The following is a 16209-nucleotide window of genomic DNA, read 5'->3' as shown; positions in this document are numbered from 1 at the left end:
TCTGTTGTTTCTCTGTTGGTAGGGCTCCCTTTAGTATCTGAAGTAGGGCGGGTCTTTTATTGGCAAACTCTCTCAGCGTTTGTTTGTCTGTGAAAAATTTAAGCTCTCCCTCAAATTTGAAGGAGAGTTTTGCTGGATAAAGTATTCTTGGTTGGAAATTTTTCTCTCTCAGAATTTTAAATATGTCATGCCACTGCCGTCTTGCCTCCATGGTGGCCGCTGAGAAGTTGCAACTTAGTCTTATGTTGTTTCCTTTGTATGTGGTGAATTGCTTTTCTCTTGCTGCTTTCAGAACTTGCCCTTTCTCTTCAGTATTTGAGAGTCTGATCAGAATATGTCTCGGAGTGGGTTTATTTGGATTTATTCTATTTGGAGTTCTCTGGGTATTTATGCTTTGTGTGTTTATATTGTGTAGAAGGTTGGGGATGTTTTCCCCAACAATTTCTTTGAATACTCTTTCTAGACCTTTACCCTTCTCTTCCCCTTCTGGGACACCAATGAGTCTTAAGTTTGGACGTTTTATTTTATCTATTGTTTCCCTGAGATCCATTTCAATTTTTTTCTCCATTCTTTCTTTTGTTCTTTTGTTTTCTGTTCTGTGGCCTTCTAGGACACTGAGACATTGTTCAGCTTCCTCTAGTCTTGTATTGTGAATATCCAGAGTCTTTTTAATTTGGCCAACAGTTTCTTTTATTTCCTTAAGATCTTCTATTTTTTTTTTATTTACTTTTGCAATGTCTGCTTTATGCTCTTCTAGGGTCTTCTTTATGTCCCTTGTATCTCGGGCCATGGTCTTCTTGATGTCCTTTAAATCCTTTGCCATGTTTTCGTTCCTCGATTGTGTTTCTTTGATTAATTCTGCAAGGAACTTTGTTTCTTCTGATAACTTGATTTGTGTGTTTGGAGTTGGAGTCTCCATATCGTCTGGTTTTATCATATGCATTGAGATTTTCTGTTGTTTTCGGCCTCTTGGCATTTGCTCAGCTAGACAGGGTTCTTTCAATTTGTAAAAGAAACTTGTCTAATTTTTCAGAAACACAGTTTGGTGACGTACACTATCTCTAACTAACCAGCAGGTGGCGTCTGTGAGTCACCTATACCTCTCAAGTCAGTTCTCCACCTTGTCCCCGCGGTGTGTGGGGAAATGATTCTTGTTGGGTCCAGCCGGAGAACTCAGCCTGGGTGTGTTGCTGGAGCCCTCCGCCCTGAATGCGGGGTGCTTGTGCAGGTGGCCTGGGAGGAAGGACAGCCTCAATATTCAAATCCCCCTGGTTCTCAGAGATTCAAGGCCGCCGCAAGAGTCCAAGCCTTCATTTCATTTCAGCCCCAGCCCCTGTCTCTCGCTGTCCCACAAACCACCGGACTTGGTGTAGTGTCCCTGGGTTCTCCGAGTGGGTCCCCCCACCCAGCCGCAATCCTCCAGGACCTCTGCGGAGGGAATGCTGTGCTACGTCACCAGTGTGCGCCGTCCCTCAAGGGAAGCCCCGGGCTGCTGGGCTACGTCACCAGTGTGCGCCGTCCCTCAAAGGAAGCCCCGGGCCACCGGGCTTTGCTGGCTCGCTTTCAGCCTGATGCAAAAATGGCCAAACGGGGCATCTCCACACCCCCACTTCTCGCACAGTTCCTCCTTCCCAGCTCCAGGACAACTGGCGGGGCTCTGGGCTGTGGGCATGGCCCTGGGCAGGAGTTTATCCAGCCCTCCCAGGAACGAGCTGCTAGCCGTGGGGTTTCTTTCGGCTTCTGGCTTTCCCCTCCATTCCCCTGGCCCCAGGGATATCTGCAGCAGGCTATCTTCCAGGCCAGACACCGAGAGGCTGGCCCAGCCCCCTCTTGTTGTGTTTTATTGCATGGTTCCCAGAATCGCAGATGCAGCCGCTCCTGGGTTTTTCCGTTTTATTATTATTTTTTTATTAAAAGAGCCCGTCGGTCTCCAGATGCCAAACCCTGGCTTCCCCAGATCGCCGCATGGCTGCGGAACTTCCAGCCAGCTTACTCACTTGTTTCAGAATGCCGACTCCCGGTTTCACCAATTATACAGCCCCTGGGAACTAGCAGATCTCGTCTAGCTGGCGCATCACTGTAACCGGTATTCTGGGTCACTCTCTGGTCCTTTTCTAGTGTTTCTCATGGAGGTGTCCCTTTGCCCTGTCTCACCTAGCCTCCATCTTAGTTTCTCTGATACATGTTTTTTAAAGCTCAAAACTAACAAAACTAACAATATATAACAATAACAAGCAATGTATTTCATAAGGATGTATTCATACAGGGTAGAATTATATTTTAAAAAACAAGAAAATGAAAACAAAACTTCAGGAAAATGGTTTGCCATGGTGGAGAACAGTGGGATGTGACAGGGGAAGAGCATAAAGGGAGAGATTTATATTGTGTTGTGGTTATTTTAATCATTGCATTTTATTATTATACACTGCACATTATGTAATACATTATATACCGTAATGCTGATACATTACTAAGTTGGTAGGTATTCACAGATCCTCATTTTCAGCAGAGTTAGGAAATGTATTTTTAAAAGAGAAAACATATGATGAGTTTATACTGTTATTTCTGCTTTGTATTTTGGACTACAGAGTTTTTACTTAACTTCTTTGATACATTGTGTCTTTTTTTCTCACACTGAAAATCTTGGTTCCAAGTAAAATTAACATAATTATTTGATTTATCATACATGAACACACATAAAATAGTTTCAAAACTATAGTAACTACAGTATATAGTACCTATAGTAAATAGTAGCAGTATTACAGTACTATATTATAGTACTATAAGTATAGTACTTATTATAGTAGCTATGATTACCGATTCCTGATAATTAACAAAGATCACTGGAAATAGGGTTTTTGGGTTGCTGTTCTTTTTTTCATTATTGGATACTCCACTAGAAATGTAAAAGCAAATTACAGTATTTAAAGTCACTTTCAACAATTCCTTTCCATTTGGTTAAGCCACTAACTGAAGATATTGTTAGGTTTATTTTTAAATGAAATGAAATTTATTTAAAATTTTTTATTAGAGAAGTTGTAGGTTTACAGGAAAATCATGCATAAAATACAGACTTCCATATACCGCCCTATGTTTAACATCTTACATTAGTGTGATACATTTGTTGCAACTGATGAAAGAACATTTTTATAATTGTACTATTAACTATAGTCCATGGTTCACCTTAGGGTTCACTGTTTGTGTTGTACAGTCTTAGGGATTTAAAAAAAAATTATTCTAGTAAATTTTTATATACAACCCCAAATTTCCCTTTTAAACCACATTCAAATATATATTCCTGTGCTGTTAATTGTGGTCACAATGTTGTGCTATGATCACTACCATCAGTTACCAAAAGTTTTCCATCATCTCAAATAGAAACTCTGTATAATTTAAGGAATAACTTCTCATTCCCTATCCCACCTTGGCCCCTGATAACCTATATTATAATTCCTGACTCTATGAATTTTTTTATTCTAATTATTTCGTATCAATGAAATCATACAATAATTGACCTTTTGTGTCTGGCTTACTTTACTCAGCATGATGTCTTCAAGGTTCATCCATGTTGTTGTATGCATCAGAACTTCATTCCTTTTTATGACTGAAAAATATTCCATTGTGTATATACCACATTTGTTGGTTGATGTCACTTGGGTGGCTTCTAATTTTATTTTTATATGTATGAGTTTAAAAAATCATAAATACAACAAATGTATGACACTAATATAAGGTGTTAATAATAGGGTGCTATATGGAAAAAATGCACCTAATGTAAATGATGGATGATAGTTAACAGTACTACTTTAATAATCTTCCATCAATTGTAACAAAGGTAACTACTGTTAAAAAACAGTACAATTATAAAAAAGGGCTATCATCAATTGTAACAAATGTTCCACACCAATGCAAAGTGCTGGCAGTGGGGTGTTGTATGGGAATCCTGTATTTTATGCATGATTATACTGTAAACCCACAACTTCTGCAATAAAAAATATTTTTTAATCATATCTGTAGACAAAATATACTCAGAAAAGTCTAGCTTTCATTCCTGTCCTCTTCACCCTTTTCCTCTCTCCTTCTATAGATAACCATTTTTAAAAATTACTTCTTAGTTTATATTTCCATTTTTAAAAATCAGTAATCATACATAAGATTTTATTAGGAGGTAGGACAATGGGAAGAGACACCATAAATTAGGTAAACAATAGCAGCATCTGTACACACTTTTCTCTACCTTGCTTTTTTCCCTTTTAATAATACTGTTTATAATTTAATAATACTGTCATTAGCAAAATATTGAAAAGAAGTCAAATATCCCTCATCAGGGGACAAGATAAGTTGAATACATATTGAATAACCTTGGCCTATGACCTTTCATATTTTTGACAGTGTATCTTTGGGATGGAGTCCTAGGAGTGGGATTGCTGGATCAAAGAGTAAACCCATGTGTAATTTTGCCAGATAATGCCCAGTTCCCCCCAGGGGTGTGTCATTTTGCATTTCCACCAGAAATGAACGTGAGTGCTGAAGGAGCATTTTTAATATCATTGAAGTGAAAAGGGCTGCTTCGCTAATCGTACATGCATTCTTCTGAAAGAAAATACTAAGTTAATCATAGGCAGATTGTTTTATAGGCAGGGTCATTAGGTGGAAAATTTGGTGATACACATTAGAGGAAGAATGACAGACGACTGGTAGGTCTGATAGAGTGCTGGGAGCCTTGTTATTTCTACAGAAGGAGCTTAGACCCATGAAGGGTTTCCTTTCTCTCTTTTGTGGGGCAGGAGGGTAGTTGACATCGGCTAATTTCTGCACTCCCTCTCTGAGTTATTCATACCCCAGACACAGACTGACCATCTACAGTGAGCAAGGCAGTCTCGATTGAGAACTTAAGCAGTGAATATTAAAAAACACCAGAGGAGGATCTAAGATGGTGGCATAGAGAGGAGTGGAAGCTAAGTAGTTTCCCTGGAACAACTAAAAAAAACCAGAAACAACTAGTAAATAATCCAGAATAACTGCAGAGGGACAGACGTGACTGTCCATTCATCATACACCAACCTGAATTGGGAGGATTGCCCGCGATCACAGTATAAAATCTGTAAGTAAGAACTGTGGATCCAAATCAGGAGACCCCCCCCCCCCCACAGCCTGAGCTACAAAGCCTTGTCGTGCCAGAGAGAAGCTTTCTCCCAGCGAGCGAATATAGCTCAGCTAAGCTCCAACTGGGGTTTTAATTAGCAAGTGTGAACTGCTCACTACGAGGTATGAATCCCCAACAAGTAGACAGAGGCTTTGGGTGACAACTAACCTTGGAAAGCCAGAGGGTAGCCTTGGACTAGCTCTGTTCCTTTTTCGACTCAGTGGAGAAAGCCTCGGCCATTTTCAGTTCCCAGTTCTGTGACCCAGACAGGGCTGTGGCACAGGCAGAGAGAGACCATTGAAATGCTAATGACCTCCCCCTAAGGCATCTATCTTCTCTAAGAGGAAAGGGGTGGGGCTCAGCTCTACTACCTGACTTTCATTCAGAACTTACACCAGTCAAGAATTATACGCTAATCTTTGCATCAGGCAGAGAGCGCCCCTGCACGGCCCAGCAGCCCTGGGCTTCCCTTGAGGGACGATGTGCACTAGTGATGTAGCACAGCCTTCCTTCAGCAGAGGTCCTGGAAGATCACAGTTGAGAAGGGGGGCCCACTTGGAAAACCCAAGGGTGCTACGTCAATGCCGGTGGTTTGTGTGTCAGTGACAGAGAAAATGTGGGGCAAAACTGAAATGAAGGCTTAGACTCTTGCAACAGCCTTGAATTTACAGGAACACCTGGGAAGTTTAAATATTAAAGCTGCCCTGCCTCCCTGACCACCCAGACACAGGCACCACGTTCTGGGCGGACAGCTTCAATAACAAACCCAAACTGAGTTCACCAACTGAACCCCACAAAAATCATTCCCCACACACCACAGAGACAGAGTTGGGGAGAACTGACTTGAGGGGTATAGGTGACTCACAGATGCCATCTGCTGGCTAGTTGGAGAAAGTGTACGCCACCAACTTGTATTTCTGAAAAATTAGATTGGTATTTTTTTTTTTTTACAACTTGAAAGAACCCTATCAAGCAAAGCAAATGCCAAGAGGCCAAAAAGAACAGAAAATCTTAATGCATATGATAAAACCAGACGATGTGGAGAACCCAATCCCAAACACCCAAATCAAAATCTCAGAAGAGGCACAGTACTTGGCACAATTAATCAAACAATCACAATCGAGGAACGAAAACATGGCACAGGATATAAAAGACATGAAGAAGACCATGGAACAGGATAAAAGGGACATAAAGAAAACCCTAGAAGAGCATAAAGAAGAAATTGCAAGATTAAATAAAAAAGTAGAAGATCTTATGGAAATAAAAAAAATTGTTGGCTATATTAAAAAGACTCTGGGTACTCATAATACAAGATTAGAGGGAGTTGAACAATGACTCAGTGTCCTAGAAGTCCACAGAACAGAAAATGAAAGAACAAAAGAAAGAATGGAGAAAAAAATCGAAAAAATCGAAAAGGATCTCAGGGATACAATAGATAAAATAAAACATCCAAATTTAAGACTCATTAGTGTCCCAGAAGGGGAAGAGAAGGGTAAAGGTCTAGAAAGAGTATTCAAAGAAATTGTTGGGGAAAACTTCCCAAACCTTCTACACAATATAAATACACAAAGCATAAATGCCCAGAGAACTCCAAATAGAATATATCCAAATAAACCCACTCCGAGACATATTCTGATCACACTGTCAAACATTGAAGAGAAGGAGCAAGTTCTGAAAGCAGCAAGAGAAAAACAATTCACCACATACAAAGGAAACCACATACGACTAAGTTGTGACTACTCAGTGGCCACCATGGAGGCGAGAAGGCAGTGGCATGACATATTTAAAACTCTGAGAGAGTAAAATTTCCAATCAAGAATACTTTATCCAGCAAAACTCTCCTTCAAAATGGAGGGAGAGCTTAAATTTTTCACAGACAAACAAACACTGACAGACTTTGCCAATAAAAGACCTGCCCTACGTCAGATACTAAAGGGAGCTCTACCATCAGAGAAACAAAGAAAGGAGAAAGAGATAAAGAAAATTTTAACAGACATATACAGAACCTTGCATCCCAAATCACCAGGACACTCATTTTTCTCCAGTGATCATGGATCTTTCTCCAGAATGGACCATATGCTGGAACATAAAACAAGCCTCAATAAATTAAAAACAAAACAAAACAAAAATTGAACATATTCAAAGCACAATGGAATACAAATAGAAGTCAACAATTTTTGAATTGTAACTCCACTATTTACTTCCTACATGATACAAAATACACAAACTCTAATGACAAATCAATGGTTTTGAACTCAATGTAAAATATGTAATTTTTGACAAGAACTGTATAAAGGTGGGGGAATGGAAGAGTATAGGTACATAGTTTATGTGTCCTATTGAAATTAAGTTGGTATCAAAGATAAACAAGATTGTTATGGATTTGAAAGTTTAATTTTAAGTCCCACAGTAAACACAAAGAGATTATCAGAGAATATGACCATAGAGATGAAAAGTAGAGTATGGGTTAAGAGAAATGGGGGAAGAGGCAATGGGGAGTTAAGAAATGAGTGTAGGGTTGCTGTTTGAGGTGAAGGGAAATTTCTAGTAATTTCTAGATGGTGGGAAGGTGATAGCATTACAAAATTCTAAATGTGATTAATCCCACTAATGGAAGTCTAGGGAGGGGGTGGAATGGGAAGATTTAGGCTGTATATATGTTTCCAAAATTGAGGGGGAAAAAAAAAAAGACAGTCTAAATAGATGACAATTGAATGCCAAGGATGACCCTGGATGGGATCTGAGGATGGAGGACAGGAGGCTCAAAGGGACACAGTTGAGACATAAGGAAAAGGAAGTATAGAATGTAAGCTTTGTATCATTATTGAATCTCTTGTACTTCTTAGCTGCGCTTAATGGGATTGCATAAAAGAATGTTCTTGTTCATGGGAGTTGTATATGTGAATTACAGTGTTTGTTCAAGGATGTGTGCAGCTAGCTCTCATATGTTCAGAAGACAGAGCACTAGATGATAGATGATAGATAGGGAGAGAGGGAGGGAGGGATGGAGTGATGGAGAGAGGGAGGGATAGAAATAGCGTTCTGACAACATGTTAAAGTTAGTGGATCGGGGTATCAGGGGGTCAGGCAATGCTGGAGTTCTGTGTATGGGGTTTGTATTGTTTTTGCAACTGTTCCTATAACTTTGAATTTATTTCAAAATAAAATGTAAACAAACAAACAAACAAAAAAAACCACCAGATTTTCTGGGCCTGGCATTCTGACACTTTAGTCCCTGGGTTTGTGTTGTGTGATGGTCCATTTGCCTTACCTCATTGGGCAGGGCAGCACTATACAGTGTCTATAAACAGTGCGTGTATATTTAAACAGATTGTGCAATTTGTTTTCCAGCAATTTAAGTATTTTGTTGGTCTCAAGGGTATCTCATCTCCGTTTGCCTTATTTCCCCTTAATTTTCTCACTTCTTCTTTCACTGCTTCTATCATTCAGATAGCAAAAGAAAGCTAGAACTTGGGAGTTGGAGGGCAGGGTGCAGGGAAGAGGTGGTGGCTGATGGAAGAGGATAGAATTGGTGTGAAAGGCACAAAAAACTGGGGGATGATTGAATGGTATTGTCTTAATCTACCAGGGCAGCTATGACAAATACAATCCATTGATTGGCTTAAACAACAGGAATTTATTATTTCACTGTTTTAGAGGTGCCGGCTGTAGAGTTCTGGTGATGGCATTCTTCTGTCACATGGCAGTTTCTCTCTTTAGTTTCTCCTACTTGTCTTTGATTTTTGTGTCCAGTTTCCTTTGTGCATAAGTACTTCAGCCATATTGGATTAGGAGCTGCCCTCATTCATTTTGGCCACACCTTAATTTATAATAACATTTTCAAAGGTCCTATTTACAAATGAGTTCACACCCACAGGAACTTGGATTAAGACTTGAATGCATGTTTTGTGGTGTACATGATTCAATCCCCAATAGGTACTAAATCCTCTTCCTGGGTTCACATCCTCTCTGACCTTTGGTTGGCATTTAGCCTTCACTTGGAAGCGTTCTGTTCGTGGTTTTCTTGAAATGTAACCCTCTGGCTTCCCACCCCCTTTTCAGACTGCTTTGTCTTTGAATGCACTGTGGGCTCTTATGCCTCTCCCCAGTCCTGAACAGAGAAGCCCTTCTCCCCAGTGCTCTGATCTTCTCATTAGAAACACTTTGCCCCACCTTGCCCTGAAGTTACATATTTAAATATTTTAATGTGCAAGGAAGTGCTTTTCTCCAATCAAAAAGATGTAAAGTTTTAAAAAGATGAGGCTTTTATACTTGGAAAAATATAATTTTATAAAAACAATTTATCTTGAATAATGTACTTTTTATTAAGTACATTATTCAAGATACACAGTCTTTGAAGGTTCTAAACTGAAGAACTGTTTTTCCCCAGACCTGAGTTACCTATAGATTCTTCAGAACCATGGCACTTTAAATTTTTTAGCCTTTTTACTGAGAGGCAAATTAATCACAATAATGACGATGATAAACAAACCCATTGTCTATCAGAAGATATTCCAGTTTGTTCAACAAAGACCTACCTGGACTCTGTTCTGATATTTTCATGGTAAAGCTGTGCTGCATGGCTGTCAGGCGGACTGCTTGCATTTGGTTCTTGCATTTCATATATCCACAACAATTCACTTCCCAAGGTGGCTGCATTTGCATGTGCTGACAGCAGCTACAGTCTGGAATTTTCCTTTTCCTACCTAGGATATCTCCATAGAACATCCCACTTTCACCTCTAACTTAGCATGCCTTCTCAGAATGATTTGAAGTGACCCAATTCTTCTGCCAGTGATGGCATCATTTTGCAGCCTAGAAATAATGTTTTTTATTCTACCTCTTCACTCTGCTTTGGTCCCTATTTCTAACCATAGAGTCACACTATCAGAATTGGAAGAGAACTTTAATTTAGTCCAGCATCCCATATCAATTCCCTTTTGCTATGGCTCTCTACCCTCCCTGGCTCTGTCCATCTCATCCTGCTAGAGGGTCAGTGGCTGTGGAGATCATGTGGCACGTGACCTTCCAGTGACTTCTTCCTGACAGATATTTAGGAACAAAAAGACAACACACCTAATGGGCTTAAAACAGATGTGAGGACTGGTTGGGGAGGGAGAGGGGAAGTAACCACTACGCCGTAGGCTCCTTTAGAGAAAGAATTATTACAGCACCTAGCAGACAATTTAGGGCAAGTAAATGTTCAAATAAATATGAATTAATACATCAATGAATGGTAACAACTGCTGGAAATCTTTTCTAGAGCATGAATACAACCATCCAGACACAATTTGTTGAATACAGTACTAACAGAGGAGAGAGCCTCAAGTAACTTAACCCCATGCAATCTCTAAGAAATTATGCCCCGGGGGTGGCCTTTGACAAAGACTAAATTCTTAATTTCAAACTCTGCCTCCTAAGCATTGTTTTAATTTTACTTTCAGCATCAGTATGACGACCTGTTCCACACTGGCTGCCCTGGGAATGATGCCACTCTGCCTTTATCTCTATACCTGGTCCTGGAATCTGGAGCAGAGTCTCACCGTTCCATATCAGAACATAGGTCTGTACTGGGCTTGTGAAATGGAATAGTAACAGTAAGGGTAATTGTGATAATAATAGCTATCATTTATTATGGAGCTCCCTTTTATAGGGATTTTTATGCATTTGATAATTTATTTACCTAAATAACCTTAGACTATACATTCTATTATTATTCTCATTTCCTAGATTTTAGAGAGGTTAAGTAACCTTTACCAAGGTCTTGCAGCTGGTAAGCGTGAGACTGGAATTCTGACTTGGAAATCTGACTGCACAGTCCAAGTGTTTAACCCCTAAAATGGTTCATTTCTGAAAATAAAGCCAGAGAACTTGTTTTCATTTAAATTTACATAATTATACTATCAAGCAGTCAGATGTTTTATGATCCAAAGTTTAACTGGAACCCAGTGGCTCTAATTAGACCTCAGTTCCTACAACTTCACCTTTCACATTGCCTGTGAGCTTTGGCCTTTTCTTGACTGACTGAACATAAATGATTCCTATTGGTTTTAGAGGTCCCCCACAGTTACAACCACCTCCCATATCTTTTTCATTATTTCCTGCCCTGAATGTTATTTCTCTTCAAACTCTGCCCTTTCTCTGGGGATCTCTATGTGCAATCACAAGGCCTGGAAGAGAAAATTGGGGAAACGATTGCCTGTTGTAGCTTGGTCAGAACCTTTGGCGAAGTGATAGAAAATATAATTCTTAGAACTCAGTGTCCATCTGGAGTCTCAAATAAGACTATAGCACTTTTTTTTTTTAAATTAGTGAAGTTGCATGTTTACAAAAAAATTATGCAGAGTACAGAGTTTCCATATGTCCCCCTTCACATGCAGTTTTCCCTGTTATTAACACTTTGCATTAGTGTGGTCCTTTTGTTACAATTGATGAAACAATATTACTATAATTATACTATTAACTGTAATTCACAGTTTATACTAGGGTTCACTGTGTTGTATATTTCCATGTTTTTTTTTTTTTAATTTATTCTGGTAACATATAAAACCTAAGAGTCCCAATTTTAATACTTTCAAATATACAATTCAGTGGTGTTAATTACATTCCCAATGTTTGTGCTACTATCACCACAGTTCATTACCCAAACTTTTCCATCTCCCGAAACAGAAACTACCAATTAAACATTAACTCCCCATTCCCCTTGAGAAAAGAAATAATTACTTGCCCTCCTGGATCTGTTGCTATTTCACTCAACATGATGCATTCAAGGTTCAAGACGTTGAGTTTTCACAGCCCTTGGTCCAAAACTATGTACATCCTGATGTATGTATGCAGCTCCTGATGACAGGTGGAGCCCACTGAATTTGTAATACTTGAGCACAACAATTTAGAAAACATGACTTTATGTCCAGCTTTTGTTGATCAGTGTGTTATTTCACATTATCTTTGGATAACGTATTCTGAGAGGTACTCACAAATGATTAAAAAGTGAAATGTTATGAGCAACTCAAATAACTTTGGCGCTAGTAGTGCAGGGATTTGGCTGCATTTGGAAAGTGGCACTGGAAAATGTCGGTGTATGGAGCCCTACTGGCCAGTGGACACCCTCTGCTCCACTGAGCTTGCCTTCAGTGCCTGTATTTACTCTTGCTAATTAGAAAGGCATTTTTTCCTATCCATCTTTGGGCTACCTGGCTGCACTTGGAGAATATGAGAAATTTGCTTTGGTATGTGTAACAGAGGCTGTTTTTATGTCTGTAACAGTCTTATTTACTTCATGAAGTACATGTCCCAATGGACTCAGATGGAAAAAAATAGCTGTGGTCATAGAGGGGTGACACTGATATGTAGCGGCCAAAGAATTTCACACACAAAATGGTCCTCCTCCTTTCTAATCATTACATTCCTGGTTGTCTCTAAAATTCTATGTGTGTTTCAAAGCATTCTGAGAGAAAAATGATGGGCCTGGTGTGGGGGCGTTCATTAGTATCAAATTTGTCTTCCAGAGATTTTTTTTGCTTTTGGAGGTGGATGCTGATATAAATTCAGCTTTAATTAAAGCCTTTATCTAATTGAAATAGAACTTCTGGAGGAGGGCTGAACTGTCGGGATGAGAGGGGATGCCATCTGATGGATTTTCCTTCATTTCAGGAATCACCCTTGTGTGCCTGACCGTCCCCGTGGCCTTTGGGGTCTATGTGAATTACAGGTGGTCAAAGCAATCCAAAGTCATTCTCAAGGTAAGTGACTCCACACTGCAGTTAGCACAGCCTCAGACTCAGAGACTTGAAAGACATATGTAGGCAATGGCCGCCAGGCACAAATGAGCCAATCAAATTCAGCCCCACAGCCAGCCGTCTTGCTTACGTGCCCTGCATTTTTGGCTCTGGCCTCCATATTTCCTGCACTTCTCTAAGCCTTGCTCTTTTATTCCCATGGGTCCATACACTGAGGTTTACAACACTGTGGGGAGACTAGGGCTCTTGCTTTAGTGACAGAAGAGTGAAGGTCTGTGCGTGGACAGAGGGGCCCCAATGCTCGTCCATTCACAGGGTGTATTAGTTAGTGTTCTCGAGGGAAACAGAACAAACAGGAGAGATCTGTAAATATGAGATTCTATAAAAGTGTCTCATGCAACTGTGGGGATGCACGAGTCCAAATTCTGTAGGGCAGGCCGCGAGCTATTAACTCCAATGAAGGTCTTTGATGAACTCCTCAGGAGAGGCTGGCTAGCTGAAGAAAAAGAAGTGAAAATTCTCTCTTGTCCTTTAAAAGTCTTCAACTGATTGAGTTGCAGAAGACACTCCCTTCCCGATGTAATCAGCCACAGATACAATCGATTGACTGATGATTTAATAAACCAGCTTTCTGGTTTATTAACCAGCTACAAGTGTCCTTGAAGTATCTGTTAGGCCAGTGCTTGCTTGACAGCCACCTGGGCACCATCACCTGATCAAGTTGACACATGAACCTAACCATCAGACAGGGTTTCCCACAGGCACTCTCGAGGTGAAAGCTGTTCAAGAGTTCATGAAATGGAGCCCCATGTTTAGGAGTATGTTTATGGAACAGCAGGATGAAAGGCTGTCTTCTGGAAGCTTTCTTAGGGGAGTCCCTAATGTTATCATTTATCACTTGAGCAAGGTCTGCTGACCACATGAATATGACTGTTTAAATGAAACCATCCAGAAATGATTGAGGACACTGGTCATGGAATGCTTGTAACTAAGCTTTGTAGGCCTGGTTGTCTTTTGCCTGCTGAAAGAACAATCAAATATTCTTGTTAAGTGGCTTAAAAAAAAAAAAAAAAAACCAACAAAGCTAGCTGGGGAGGAGACATTCTGATCAATTATATCAATCCCCAAGGGTGTTTTTCATTTTTCCCATTATATATAGTTTTCATATATATACGATTATAATATTTTGCTTTCATCAAGGTGTAAAAAATATTTTAGTTATATGTTGCATTTATAAAGAAATAACATATGGGGTTAATTTTCCATTCAGCAAATAACCTCAGTTATTTTAGTTTGGGATTTATGGTTTGGTTTAGTTGAAGGTCTTGTGTTTGGTTCTACCTGCCAGAACACTGCCACTTCACTTGCCTGCATAAATGGATACTGATTTCTCAGTCTGGCACAAGACTGGAAAACTCCCCATCATTTCTCCAATGAGATAAAGTTTTGAGGGAGGAAACAGGAAGGGAAAAAATGAGGGCTTACAGCTCTGGGTGCAACCAAATTGCCTCTTGGTTCCATAATGTTAAATTCTTTGTTTGGGGTCTCTCTAAGCCCAGCTTCACTCCCCTTGTGTCACTTGCAGCCCACTCCCCACGAAGTAGTAAGAATGAGAGAAGAGAGGTTGACAAGTGGACAAATCGGTTGGACACCAAGAGCAGGAGAAAGGCTTAAATGTTGTGCATTGCATACGGATGACTCTAGCATCTCTTGTCATGTTTGATTTCCACTCTGTCAGCTATATTCATGGAATAAAGTCTGTTCTTTTCCACATTCATTATTATTTCAATAGGAGAAAATTTCCGATTGGCAGTGTATGGTTAGGATTTTGTTTACAAAACAAGAGGACAGAGCATGATCATGGAACCCTCTTACTTTTCATGTTCATTGTTTTGATTTACACCTCTTAAAAGTGCATCTAGCAAAAACTCCCATGATTTTGGTTTTTTAAGATTCTCTATTGGTCCATCAGTGTCAAAGGAGAGATCAAATACATTTTCTGTACATTGGTTTTATTATCTTTAAAGAGTAGATTTAAAACCCCTTTCCTTTGGTGTTTCCATAGGATTTGTGGTAGAAAAAAATTTAAAAACATGCATGAATATTTTTGCATGCCTTAGGAAAACAGGCTATTTTAATTATTATTTTAGTTCATCTTCATTCTCTGTTCTTAGTCCTCTTTCAGTTTTTAGATCTATTACATTTTCTGAACAACCTTCAACTTTCCTCATTTGCTCTTGTGAATTCTAGAATTTGAAATCCCTTTTTGATAGAAAGATGAAGAGTGGCTTTTACAATCAGAGGCTTTTTTTGTGCATTCTACCATCTTCCCATTAGGGAGGGGCCCCATCTGTCCCTGTATTTGAACAGTAAAATGATCCTTGAGCACATCCATGTTACATTGTTTTGTTTTGCTTTTTTGATCCGCATGACCACCTCTCTCCATACCCCGAGTCATTTCAAATCCAAGGTTGATACTAGGTGCACAGTTTGCAGTGCACTTGATATGAATGGAGTCATCTTTCCATTCCTTCCTATCTGACCTAAAGCTAAAACTACTAGAAATAGTTTTTTTTCTGTGTGTCTTTGTTTTATTTTGGTTAAGTCAAGAAAGTAAGAGACACAGCATTCATTGGGGCGAGGCTAGCTGTATCTGTCAGTACTTCTTGTCTTGTCTAGTGAAGAATGGGTAAATTTCATTTATGGCAGAGATGAGAAGGGGACAATTGGTTATCAGGAAGGAGTCTAAGGTGATGTAGGAGGGTTGCAGTTTATTGTCATATTTCACTTTTTTCACAATTTTGCCCTTTCTGTGAAAACCTCTACTATGCTATCCTTCTGGCCAGATCCTCTACCTGTAGGAGAAAAGGAGCCCCTGTCATAAAATAAGGAGCTTAGATTTGTGTCCTGCCCCATCAATTTCAAGTGAAGCCAATTGCTTGAGAGCAGGTTTCTCCTCTGCAAAATGAAATTGGACTAGTTGGCCTCTAACCACCCCCCACCCTTTATTTTAAAACTTACAGGTTCCAAGTCTTTTAGTGCAGTGTTGGACTTCGCTTCATAGAGCCAAAAAAACAAAAACAAAAACAAAACAAAACCCAACCCTGATGTTTGCATGTGCTTATTTTATCGGTTTACTTTAGATCGGGGCCGTCATTGGTGGGGCCCTCCTCTTGGTGGTCGCAGTCGCTGGAGTGGTTCTGGCTAAAGGATCTTGGAAGTCAGACATCTCCCTTCTCACCATCAGTTTCATCTTTCCTTTGATCGGCCACGTCACAGGCTTTCTGCTGGCACTGCTTACCCACCAGTCTTGGCAGAGGTACA

The 16209-nt window shown here is 39.8% G+C and overlaps 1 protein-coding gene across 1 annotated transcript in view; it reads left to right on the top strand.

The window, feature by feature from the left end:
- The window catches only part of SLC10A6 (solute carrier family 10 member 6), a 32786-nt gene that overhangs the window by 10925 nt on the left and 5652 nt on the right, over window positions 1–16209 (top strand). Inside the window, exons 2-4 of the mRNA XM_037830205.1 lie at window positions 10591–10709; window positions 12800–12888; window positions 16029–16204. Coding sequence (XP_037686133.1) covers window positions 10591–10709; window positions 12800–12888; window positions 16029–16204 — 384 coding nt within the window. The remainder of the gene's footprint in view (window positions 1–10590; window positions 10710–12799; window positions 12889–16028; window positions 16205–16209) is intronic.

This window comes from Choloepus didactylus, chromosome 3 (genome assembly GCF_015220235.1).
Source record: "Choloepus didactylus isolate mChoDid1 chromosome 3, mChoDid1.pri, whole genome shotgun sequence".
Classification (NCBI taxonomy): Eukaryota; Metazoa; Chordata; class Mammalia; order Pilosa; family Megalonychidae; genus Choloepus; species Choloepus didactylus.
This window is presented reverse-complemented; position numbering and strand designations above follow the sequence as displayed.